We start from the raw sequence: 13,061 nt of genomic DNA, 5'->3' as shown, positions 1-13,061 counted from the left end.
CTTAGACACAAGCTTTTATTGTTGTCAGAGTGATCTTATTGCATTAAAAAATCATGACTGTGCAGTAAACTGTCGAGGAGTTCCCCCGTCGGGAGCCGTTCATGGGTGCACTATCAGGAAATGCTTATCATAATAATGCATTGTCGTACACCAAATGTGTGTAGAAAATCTCAACTCAATCAGATAAAGATATCAGTATCAAAATTTAGTTCCAAGATTCCACCCGAACATACATACTTACATGCATTGTAAGATGATGATGGATCTACAATTTAAAAGCATATAAAAATATGTGGTACTGTAAACGTTTATTCACCCAATTTTTATACTATAAAGAAGTAGGATTTTACGGTATAAAATACGGGTATAAATACGGTGTATACATCAATGAAATTTTATTATATGAAACAAGTTTTAATTTCTTTAAAACGTGTTATAAAGATTTATCTAATTTTTTGATGTTAATTAAGTATTGTTGGCAGTGATAATTGTATATATTAATTCTCATCATACAAATCATATTTCATATAAATCCAACAAATCACAAGTAGACGCTTGATTCTAACAAAAAACAGAATCGCTTATATGAAGACATAGGTAAATTTTATTCAGTGCTTCCAAGTTTTTATTTCATAATTTTTATTTATTTTATTGTATACAATTACATATGTAAATGGGTAAGTTGGGGTAAATTATTTTTATGTAGATAATGTAATTTTATTAATTTCAAGTTTAATTTAAAAAATTTAAAAAACTTTAATTTTAAGTTTAATTAAAAATGTGTGATTTTTTACAACCAGGTGGTTGTAAAAAATTACGTCTTCCAATGGATGCTTGTTTGTCACTTCTAATCTATCACAATACCTGACTGGACATTCTTGAATGAAATTTGATTTTTAAATCATAGTCGCCGGCAAAGCCTAGCTGGTGTAGCTATTTAAAGTTCACCGAGATAAAATGGGAACAACAAAATATTAAATTATAAGTAATTTTCAATAAATTCGTCTGAAGATTATAGCCCAAAATGTAAATTCATTATTTACCCCGTTATTCATAAAAAAGATAAAGAATATTTAAAGCCAAATTAAGTTTTGTCACCATCGCACTTTACAAAATTTGTCATTGACAGAGACAAATATACTTTAGAAAAAAAATTGTTTTGCTAAATTTCGCTCCCGTGAGAAATTTTTTAAATCCGCATATTTTATTTAAACATTGATAAAACATGAATTAAACAAACAGCTCTTCCGCTTAACAATAAGTTGATAGACGCAGTAAACTATAAATGGTATAAAGTTACTTAAATGCTTTAAAATTGTAAATATAAAGAGTTTGTGATATTAAATATATTTTGTAAAATATTTACTTTGTTATTTATTTTTTTGTTTGATTTCACCAATCTCGGAGATTGTGGAATGAGCTCTGTTATGGCTTTTCCTAGAGAGTACAAGGAACATTTAATAGAACTACTAAGAAGGGGACATAGATTTCTTCAAAAATGGCGTGAAAATAAAAATTCAGGACCCGCAACGCGCGTTTTTCACTCCTGGTGTTGCAGGCGAACATTGACTGTGGTGACCACTTCTCATTAGATGAGCCGTATAAAAAATATATTAGGCAAATAATACTAAATGAGTCACATCTAATAATTTCATGATCTTCCTCATTTATTCACAAGTAATGTCAACAGGTACCCCAACATAATATGATAATGAATTTTGTACTTTCAAGAAATGTGTTTGGTTTTATGACTGCATGTGTAAATGAAAGAAATTTGAAAAAATTCAAACATATATTTGGGATAGTAATGTCGTCATTTATTATAATAATAAACATGTAACAGATAAAATAACACTGGCTAATATTGAGGATAAATAGCACTCACAAAAAAATTCCAATATATTTGAGTTTTAACAAAACTACTGCCCATATTTTAAATTAATAATAATACTACGACTTTAATAATAATACGATCTTAAAAACATTTTATATCATTTTTCTAATCTGATGATTGACACATTTTTTATCAATGTTAACAACAACACAATGTTCACATTAATAATTTAAAAAATAATGAACAAAAGAATATCGTTTCGGTATTTTTTAAATGATTTAAATTTAGAATTATTTAAGTCATTAATAAAACGTGTTCGCCTCATTATATGCGAGAACGTAACTAAATGAATAACATCTAATAATTTCTTGTCATTGTTCTGAAATTGACATAAGAATATCAGAACAATATACATATTTTTTACTCCTGTGGGAGTAAAGAGAGACTAGGGACTTCCGATTGATACGATCCTGACAAATCTCACTTGCTTCTTCTATTCTCATCTCTCTACACCATAGCTACAGATAATACTGCAGCCAGTACTCATAATCATGACAAAACATGTAAGAGAAATGGAGTTTAGATTCCTTCTCATTTTTACGATATTAGAAAATATTATAACTACAACAAGAAATATATATTACTTAATCACTAATAAGGTATTAGTTACGTAATCACAATCAAAGTAACTATTACAAAGTAACTATTAGTAATAACTAATCATAATGCCTTCTATTAGAAACAATACTGACATCGTTGTTAGTTACACACAATTTCCCTTACCTTTATTGAATTAAAAAAAAGAAAAGCCATTTTAGCAGAAAATGTGTATGTAAGAATAAAACGTAAGCTTATATTCTCCTGAAATATTTAATGAAGTTCTTACCTATGCCTAAGTAACTATAAGTATGTCATTTTAAACACAGCTTACATACATTTATAATGCAAGAAAAAATACACCAGAAATTAAAGTATTATTGTGTTATGTTACGACTAAACACGAGTACTTACTTCTATTTTTTGCCGGCTAGACATAGATTTAGCCTTTATCATTTTGGCTAGACCCAGGTGCAGTCGGTCTCCTAGGTTTAGCCGTAACATATATACATTTGTTATTATTATACTGTTACTATTATGGGTTTAAAGATATTTATTTCTCATAAAGAATTACAAAATTCACTTGGTATGAGAACTACAACTAAGTGTCCTATATGTACACTTTTATACAACACGCGCATTATGCTTACATTATACCTAAAATAAAATATATTTAATTCTTATATTTATTTATTACAAATCTTATTAAGTAATTTCAATAATTATTTATAATAATTTTATCTTACTAACTATATACAATACTAATTTATATTTAAGAATCTGTCCTATTTACAAGCTAATAAATTTATTATAGGCCTGTTTGAAAACTGAATATCGACAACAAATTGTTGCTACTTACAAAAATTATACTCAATAAAACTTTTATGCTGGTTATTTATTTACTAACTCATAATATACATATATAAAAATCAATTCAAATAATTTATCGATTTCACATTAACTAACTAACAAAATAATATATTAAATTTTCAAAATTGTGGTGGTCGCTATTGTGAGACGCTACACACTGCCATCGTGTCGCCTGCAGCCGGTGCTGCTCTCGAGACCCTCACAAGGCGGAAATATATGGTTATTTTCAATAACTGCTGTTTGTGATAGAACGGCTAGGTTTATACTGTCTTGGCTTTTAAGTATATTAAAAAAAACGGTCGAGGTTTCCCATGAAGGGAAAGGGGAAGATTTTTTGACCAGAGGTACAAATTGGATGTACCGCCAGCCTTCAGGGCACGTTTACCGTAAGGTAACTCACCTAATGACCTGTACCATTTGTATTTTTGTTAATTTATTTTAAACTTTAGTTTCTATTCATTTTTTTTAATATTTACCTAGTATACATACATAGTAATAATGGTACCTAATTAAGAAAAAATATACTATAATATTGTTGATATAGGTGAGAAAAAGCGGACGTGTTATAAATAAACAATAAAAATAAATATATAAACAAAATACCACATGGATTCATATACTGTTTTCAATAAGCCTCCACATTGCACTACGTGCGAATGTTGGGCTAAATGTCATACGGCATTTCTACCAGTGGACTAAAACAAAAGAAACCAGCATTTAAGTTATCGATAGAAGCCACACAAAATATTTACAGCGGATCATATCAGGACTTGAAATAAATCCTTACGTGAGTCTATTCAATAATTGACAAATCAGTGCCCTCTTGCAAGTAATACTTACTTATTTTCGCGGATATATTGATTAAATCTATAATTATTAAGCTATTTACACCCTTACTTATTCACTTATTATATATATTTTACTTTGTAATTGATAGTATATCTATAAACACTTAACACAAATTAGTCGTATCAATCTGCAAAAAGTAATTTGGTAATAAACTTAGTAAAAAAATATGGTGAGTACGTTGGTAATATATAGTTCACAATCGAGATATCGAACTTGAAATATTTTAGAAAAACCAAATATAACAATAGTACATTTTTTTTCGTTTTTTTTATTTTTTATTTTGGCACTTTTATTGTACAAGAACGATATACCTATATAGTTTAAGTATGTATCTACAAGTTTATTTACATTTAAGTATACGTGAAGACTTAAGATACCTACATCTATCTAAGCTAAAAAGTATTTATGTTTGAAGTTTGTGGAATCAATTTAATTGAAATTTCATATTTATTTATATGGTCAAAATTTTAGAACACAGTTTTCTTTATTTTATTATGATTGTTTCTCATGTGTTGAATTGTCTGTATCTTTAAATATGAGAATAATAATTTACATTGTAATCTAATTATCCTACAAAACTCTTATTATAAGTGCAACCATTAACTACAAATCTAATAAAATAATCATTATTAAAAGTATAAGTGCAGTGCATGCTCGTGCAATGTTTGAAAGACTAGAGCCTTAACTTTTAAGGTACTCCTTTTTCCGCTGCGTTACCTTGAATATGACGATGTTTTAAATGTTTACAAAAAATATTTATCATCGGAATGTCCACAATTTTTAAAATGAAATTATTAAAATGAAAAAAGGCGAAATTTTGTGTGACATATTTCAATATTGGGATATGGTTGCTTTGGATAAAAATCTGAATTTTTCCCTGCTTTGTTATAAAAAGAGAAAGTATTTAAAAAGTTGATAATACAAACATTACTGTAATTGTATTATTATACATAATGTCTGTTTCCAATTCTGCAATGTATCTACGAAGAAATAATAAATTACGCCATTTTTTATTTGTAATTTCAAAGATCCAGAGGACGTAGCCCGGTATGTTAGTCAGACCATGTGAAAGATCTCCTGAACACCAAGTTCACATAGCTCTAGAATAAGCTAAAGATCATCACAAGTGGATGATTTAGGGCAACCACGACGGTCAGCAGTGAGCACACGATTAAATAGAGGATGGGATAAAAGACGAGTACTTTAAAAGTTGATCGGCCCTTAAACTAAACATCTACTTTTACATTTCGAATACCTAGTGCGTGAAAAAAATGTATGAGACAGTAGGAAAGAATATTAATTTATATTAATCACTAGTGGTTGCTGATACCTTTATTGTCGACACAGCCTTACAGAGTGAGATCACCCCATGTAATTAAATTATTGTCTTATCACTAAAACATTGTTATTGGAATATCAATCTTATATTAATTAATATTCTATATTCGTCAATATGCAAGTATTTTTTTATATGTTTTAGTCGTTTTATTAAAAAAATATATTATTTACATATAATATGTTATAGCTCTTTACATAATGAGCTATGACACAGTTATATGTACCTATGTAATATGTCACTGTAAAATCCAAAACTGGGCAAATCCTCGAAATTTTCAACAACTAACGGTAATATTTTATACGGCATATTTTTTAACTCACCGTTGCTCAAACTTAGTATTTCTCAATCAAATTCATATTTTTTTTAAATAGGGTAGTTGCCTAAAAATAATATATAAAAATGCAGTCACATAACTTTTATTTGTTGTGTAATGTTATTTTTTTATTTTAATTATATTATATCAAGAATACTTTCTGACTTCAAGACGTGACGTCATTTGTTTTCACTATGATTATTTTGGTTTTAGAAATTATGCAACTACCCTTTTCTTACATACCAGTGGTAAAATTGGAATGAACTGGTAAGAACTAGAATGTACGAAATTGACTTTTACAGTAACATACAATGGCTTGCACCGTCAACTTAACACACGTCAAACATCAACATTTTGTTTAAATGTCCGCGGCATGCCTATTAAAATTAACGCCAAATTTGACGGTGCAACTCATCTTTAAAATATATTCTTTAACCTATTCCTAGAATAATAAATATTATATGGGCAAGGTGTACGTATATAGAGCATGTTTTATATTTAACTTTGCATTGCCCATATCTCATAAAATTAACTTACTAAAGTTATTTAAAATAAATAGAACAAATTAATTTTTCTACAAGAGAAGTCAGTTGCTCTATCAGTAATTAATACGATTTAATTAATTAAGCAAGACTAAGACCAAACTACTGATAAAAACAATCTTGTGGAGTCTATTTCATTTATAAATTCTCTTTTATTGTTCCTTTATCAATACAAATACGGTCGGTACCAAATGTAGTCAATATTAACTTAATAGCCAAATGTGCTAACTCATATTGTACAACGTAATGAAACGCAGCGTTCAATGTCCTAAATAATTTGGTAAATTTTGAAGCATTGTTTAAAAATTCGTAGTTCAGTTCAGCTAATATAAAGCTTTTCCACTTTGTGCATGCCTCGGATTCATATCACCCAGATGAATTGAATATTCTTTTTTTGGTCTCCTTTATCCACCTTATCACCGTAGTCATGTGAGTAGCATAGTATATATTGGATTTTTAATCACCTAGTTACTTGTTAAATAGTTATACGTATAATATTGTTATATTGCGATTCTACAGCTAATTAACTCCATTGCATTATTTACTGAATGAGCAAAAAATATTTCAATTTGACTTCTCTTTTTCTACTTCATTATTGTCATCATCGTGATCCGGCATTATGTACAATTTTATATCTAAACCTATATTTAAATCACACAATACACTATAATTATTATTAATTAGTGCACATTAAACAAGTGCATGGGAGATCTAAAACCCTTTTGCCATAATTGTGGACATCGTGAAAATTATCATTATAATACTTTGAGTAGGTAGGTTCAGCAGCGAGCAGATTAGATCAACAAGTGGGTCGATCTTAAACAATAATATTTAATACTATGAAAGAGAACAAGGGAAGCCGTTCCCCAGCAGTGTGATCCCAACATGCTTGGAAGAAAATTATACTTAATAATTTATATATAGTAATAAATTATGATCTCATTTATATAAATTTATCGCCATAAATAAGTACGTACTGCGGTTTCCTATTATTTATTAATATATATATATTTGCAAAAACTAAATTGTTAACAATAGTGTCCTTGGCAAGAATCATAGATATTTTTACCAATCCCATATCCCCAGACCCGCCCTTACTAGTATTCCTGCCATTTTTTAAATTATCGTCACTGGATAGTTCAGTAGGGATATTTGGAATAAATTTATTTTATTTTCACCAAGCTGCAGCTTGGTGAAAATAAAAGGGAAGCGCTTTTTATATCATTAAGTAAAATTCAAATCAAATGTTTAAGTAATTAAGTTTCCGCTGTTAAAATAATTCCTATCGCAAGACATTAAAGGTAATTTCCAGTACGACCCACTTTATTATAATTGGGTAAGATTCTGATTACAATACACACACAAGTACTTAGTACTTCGTGTTCAAACAAGTTTTCAAGTGTAGCTAAGTTAGATACGGCATTATATATAAAATGAAGGCAGTTAATATCCCAGGTACTATTTTCCATTTAATTATATAAACATATGCACAAAATCCCGGCCATTAAATCTATAGTATAGTAACAATAACCCTAGCTATGCGATGAAATTAAACATCGTACTAATTGGGTTCGATCTACCGCTTTGTATCCAATGAATATTTGGTTTATCAAAAAAATAATTAAGTATCTAAAATATCTCCCCAGACAAAGTCCCATTGTAATAAAAAAATACTTATATTGTATTTTCATTTAAATGATATGATTTGTTTACGATTTCAGAAATTAATTATTTTACTTATTTTCGAATTTCTCAAATGTTTCTAAAATATCTTCACACAGAATTTTAAGACATAAAACACTACACACTCATATGGTGTGATATAAAATTATGTTACAGCACGGAATTGACGGCGTAGAGACTTCTTTCAAACAATTTCATTAACACTATACAATTAATCTTTAAGTCTAGCAAAATGGTATGAAATGTAATATTTTTAATAATAATAGGGCAAATTAAACCTCAACTTATTGAACCGATTATGAAATGGCGATGTTTTTGATTTGATTTGCAGATGTTAAGGATTTTGCGCATCGTTTTTTCAGTTATTTAATTTTATACGACGCAACAATATGTGGCCGTCCAAATCAAAAGGGACCTTATGGCGCCCAGCACTTACACCATTATTGTCGTTGTTTTGTATTCGAAAAACGGCAATAAAGACTTAAGTGCCAGCCGCTATAAGGTCCCATATGATTTAGACGGCCACATGTAAACGACGTTTAAAATAATAAAAGCGGATGTTTCCAAAGCCGATTAAAACTTGTCATTAAGAAAATTCGCATATCTATTACTTTTTAAATAATGAATGATATAATTTATTTTAATAAGTAATAATGAAAACTTAAATATAACTTTATTCTAAGTGATGATAATTCTCACTCATGTCCAACTTTCTCCAAGTCTTAATGTTATTGTTTAATATCTAATCCTTATGCTATGTATTTTAGAAAAAGAAAAAAATAATTAATCTAACGTAAATGAATAGTAATATTTTAAATTCTATATAGTAAGTGGTTTTATGCAACTAATTGCATATCCAAATAATACTTTCGCATATAGGTGAAATATTAACCATTTTCAAACAAATTTCTGATAAGTTAATTTTTTTTTCATTTCGTCATTTTAAAGTCTAATACGTTTTCAATACTGGCTTCTTATCCATTAGCGCTTATGATCTATATCTAATACCAAGTAACGCAGTCTTGCGACTACATCAAAAATCAGGAAATAATATATCCCTGATAAATTTCTGAAAAACAGGATAAGCAGAGACTAAAAGAGGCTGAATAATAATAAAATGATTGTTGACATATTTGACACATTTGTTTTTATCTCAAGATTTTAGTATCCTCTCCGTTCATGAGCAATAGTTGCCATATTCACATTTTAATCCCGAAACATATTGAACCGCTGTTGTCTAAAGTTAATATCTTACCTTTTATTTAGTTCAGGTTCAAAATTATTGATAGATACATAATGTAGGAATTTTAAATTTGAGCAGAGTTGTTAACCCAAACATATATTAACAACATCTGGACCGTTTTAATAAGTTTTCTTCAATAAGTGGAAAAAATCATTTAATTATTAACTGAAAAATATTAATTGATTGCGTGCATTCATTTAACAAGTGATTATTGTTTGAAAATAGCTTTTATTGTCTAACATTTCATTTTATTGTATTACCACTTTTCATAAATAAACGTAAAATACTTATACAAAACGTATTGTCAATGTTGAGCTCAAAATTTCAATTTTAGTTCAACCACGAAACATTAGTCTTATTATCCATATTCGATTCCTACTGCCAATTGAAATATGCAAGTGCTGTGCAATATGCAATGGAATTATTAAAATGTGCGCATACCTACTCCAAATCATACTGTGAGGAAGAGATATGTGCAAATTGTGCAAACAGTGCGCTTCATTGTAGTCACCGTAGAAGAGTGTTTAAAATATTAACTAAGTATTAAAATTAGTGTTATTATTAAAATTTATTTAAATAAGTATATACCCACGTCAACGAACATAAAATTAACGACATGCTTTTCAAATCGTCTCAAATAAATTTTGAACTTACGAAAAACGGGTCTACGCTGAAGGTTTTCGATTTTTTTTGAAATTATAAGATTAAAAAATGAAAAATATTTTAAAATAGGAAAAAGAGAAAACAAATAATGTGCAACTTTATACAACAAGGTATATGAGTTACTAAACAATAATGAACAAGAAAAGAAAAAAAAATGCATGCAATATTATTTTAATACTTCAGCTATATACTAATTTATTACATTGTTTATATATACATGCTTATGTATTGTATGGAGCAGCTACTGCCATTAGTTTTTATTTACAAGCTTTTTACATTTATTATCACAAGTGTAAGTGGTGAGTGTTTATTATAACTTTAGCATAGGTAGTCTAGCCTCTTATAGGGTAAATAAATGTATTTGTCTCTAAACACAAATATCTGCATACGAATAGACGCGATAATATAACGTATAAGCGACATACAACATATTATTATAATTTGGTTTAATAAAAAAGTAAGGGAAATGTGTGCTTCGTGGATTTTATTGTAAATTACATTTTTATAATTACCGTAATTTTAATATATGTAAGCGAGAAAGAAAATAGAAGGTCTTTATATTAAAAATTACAATTCACAACGATAATTATACGAAATAGTGTGACTATACTCATGATACTAACATACAATTCTTTCAATAATAAACATTTTTTTTAATCACAAAGCATTTTTCTATTTTTTTTTACATTTTGATATGAATAATGTCATTAAATAAAGAACAAATGATTACACTACTTCCCATTTTGTTATTTAACATCTTTTTTTAATTTCCTACATCTAAAAGTAAACGTAAATATACATCCATTGCGATCAAGTGAATAAGTACAATACTATTTTTCTTAAATATTTTTATAAACATTTTACAACAACATTATGAAACTCAGTAACAAGAGATTAGTTAGACCAATAATACTTCGTAGTATGAAGTAATATAGTAGTGTAAAATAAATAATTAATTTAAAAAAAAGAACAAGAAAATATCTACAAATTAACAAATTGTGAAGAAACACTTTAACATGACATTTTAAGTAACGGGATTAATAAATAAAAATATTCTAATTTGTTTTATCTATGTTTTACGAGTATAAGGAAGGCTGGAAACTTATTACAACATATATCAAATATCAATGACACATGCGATTTTCTTATTCTTTCTGCTTTTTAGCTTTACTCAACCAAAGATTTGGTGTAGGCCTCCTTTAGTACCTGCCGAAAAGAGTTCTTTTCTGGGCAGTTAAGATCCAGTTTTTGCCCGTTATCTTTTTGATGTAGTCTTTCATTTGTGGTCTTCCTGCTGGACGTTATCTACCCAATAGTGTCCACTCTTACAGTTGTCTACACCACGAGATTTTTTCCGTTTTTCTCGCTATATAACCAGCCCATATATCTATATATGTATATGACGTGATTTACTTCATATTAAAATATTATATTGTAAAATTTACGTCATATTTGTGAAAGTAGGCGTCTCACAAAACTAAAAATAATAATTAACTGAAATTAATCACAGAAAATGCTTATTATATACATTAATATTGTATTTTGTAAAAAAAGGGAAAGTAAAAATATGTAATATATTGTAATTATTTTAAAGTAATTTCGGTTTTTACATAGTGATAAGTGTTTCATCACAAAAACCGGAAATCTTAGCACTTCAGGTCAATGATATGCCTTGCCTTTACAAGATAATATAACAAACATCAAAATTAACATTCAACATATAAAGAGTAAGATAGCGCCAATTTTATAACATTATTAGTTACATATAATTTTAAATTGGTTCCAGTAGAAATAAAAATACACCATTTAATTTTGTTATGTTTTTGTTAAATCTTTTTATGAGCCCTATTCAATATTATTTCTTCTATTTGTTTACGATGGTCTTCTATTTGTTAGAGTGTCATTTTGTTTATAAAGTATTTCATTATTTCTACTGGTCAAAATTACAAATTTTATTACGACATTTAATATTAAATCGTTGCTATACAAACTATGAAATTGTTGGGAACAATAAGTACTTAGGTAAAATTACATATTATTTTCTATCTACATTGATGTTAGATGACGTGATAGTATTTCGCGTTGGAAACAAAACTTGCCACTTCTCGAAACGATTAAAAAATATTTATCGAAATTCTAATATCTATAATTTAATAATTACCTTTAATGTGAAATTAAAAGCTGCTGATTTGGAGGTTACAGATATTTTCTGTGAATTTTCCACAAAGTAAATAATGGTTATTATAGACATCTGCAACAATTTTTACTAGATATATTCACATTAACTCATCGGAAGAAATGATTATTGTTTAGTATGTGCCATCGTCGGTGAGATCTTGGTAGGCCTGCGCCGGGGGTTGTACAGGCTCGGTTTGGTAGAAGGCTCCTGAGACGAAGGGGTTATTGGGCACGTGTTGCTGCTGCGGGGGCGGCGGGGGCCTAGGGGGAGCAATTGAACCGTACGCGGGTGGACCACTGCCCTTTACTGCTGATGTCTCCGTCTGATTAAAAAAAAATTATAGTCATAAGGATTAATCATAGATCACTTCGACGCCTATTGGAATCCTTACGGCTTAACTAAAGGTCATGGTTAATACATAGATTAAAACAGAGGCGATTACTTCCTTGACAATTATAACCTTGGTTATGCAATCCTAAATGTATCATTATTTATCCAGAATGTTGTGATGATTTATTTATTGGACATATTCGACTATCCGTTATGGGTTATATCAACGATTCTAGAGGAAAAGTACAAGGTTTTAATACTTACAAAAGTCGTTTCATGATCCAAAGACTTGACGGGCGTCACGTAAGCCGGCGCTGGTTCTGCCCAGGGTTGCAACTCCCCTGACGCAAATATGCCGTATATGGTGATGCCGATAAAATGTACTGTAGCTCCCATTAAGAACACTGCACGCCATTCTGTTATTGCCTTCTCGCGGTTCTCCTGATGTTAGACACAATAGGAATGAATAAGTAATTGTATGCTGGCAACATTGCGAGACTAGCGCCACCACGGTGGCTGCGACAGCGTGAGGAAACAGAAATCTTTAATTATGAGTGAAGCAAGTTAATATCAAAGATAATTCTACTTGGGGCAAAAATATATTTTTTGTGTATATGTA

At 29.0% G+C, this 13,061-nt stretch overlaps 1 protein-coding gene across 3 annotated transcripts in view; it reads right to left on the bottom strand.

The window, feature by feature from the left end:
* Window positions 1–11,016: 11,016 nt before the first annotated feature.
* Window positions 11,017–13,061, bottom strand: part of VGlut (Vesicular glutamate transporter) — an 81,764-nt gene continuing 79,719 nt past the window's right edge. For all 3 annotated transcript variants that reach the window (XM_053757091.2, XM_053757089.2, XM_053757090.1), the window contains 2 exons: window positions 12,707–12,883; window positions 11,017–12,434 (listed from right to left, as the gene is read on the bottom strand). In XM_053757091.2, the coding sequence (XP_053613066.1) occupies window positions 12,243–12,434; window positions 12,707–12,883 (369 nt within the window). In that variant the 3' untranslated portion in view covers window positions 11,017–12,242. The remainder of the gene's footprint in view (window positions 12,435–12,706; window positions 12,884–13,061) is intronic.

Source organism: Plodia interpunctella, chromosome 16 (assembly GCF_027563975.2).
Source record: "Plodia interpunctella isolate USDA-ARS_2022_Savannah chromosome 16, ilPloInte3.2, whole genome shotgun sequence".
In the NCBI taxonomy this organism is placed as follows: domain Eukaryota; kingdom Metazoa; phylum Arthropoda; class Insecta; order Lepidoptera; family Pyralidae; genus Plodia; species Plodia interpunctella.
The sequence above is the reverse complement of the archived record's forward strand: the minus strand, read 5'-3'. Positions and strand labels throughout refer to the sequence as shown.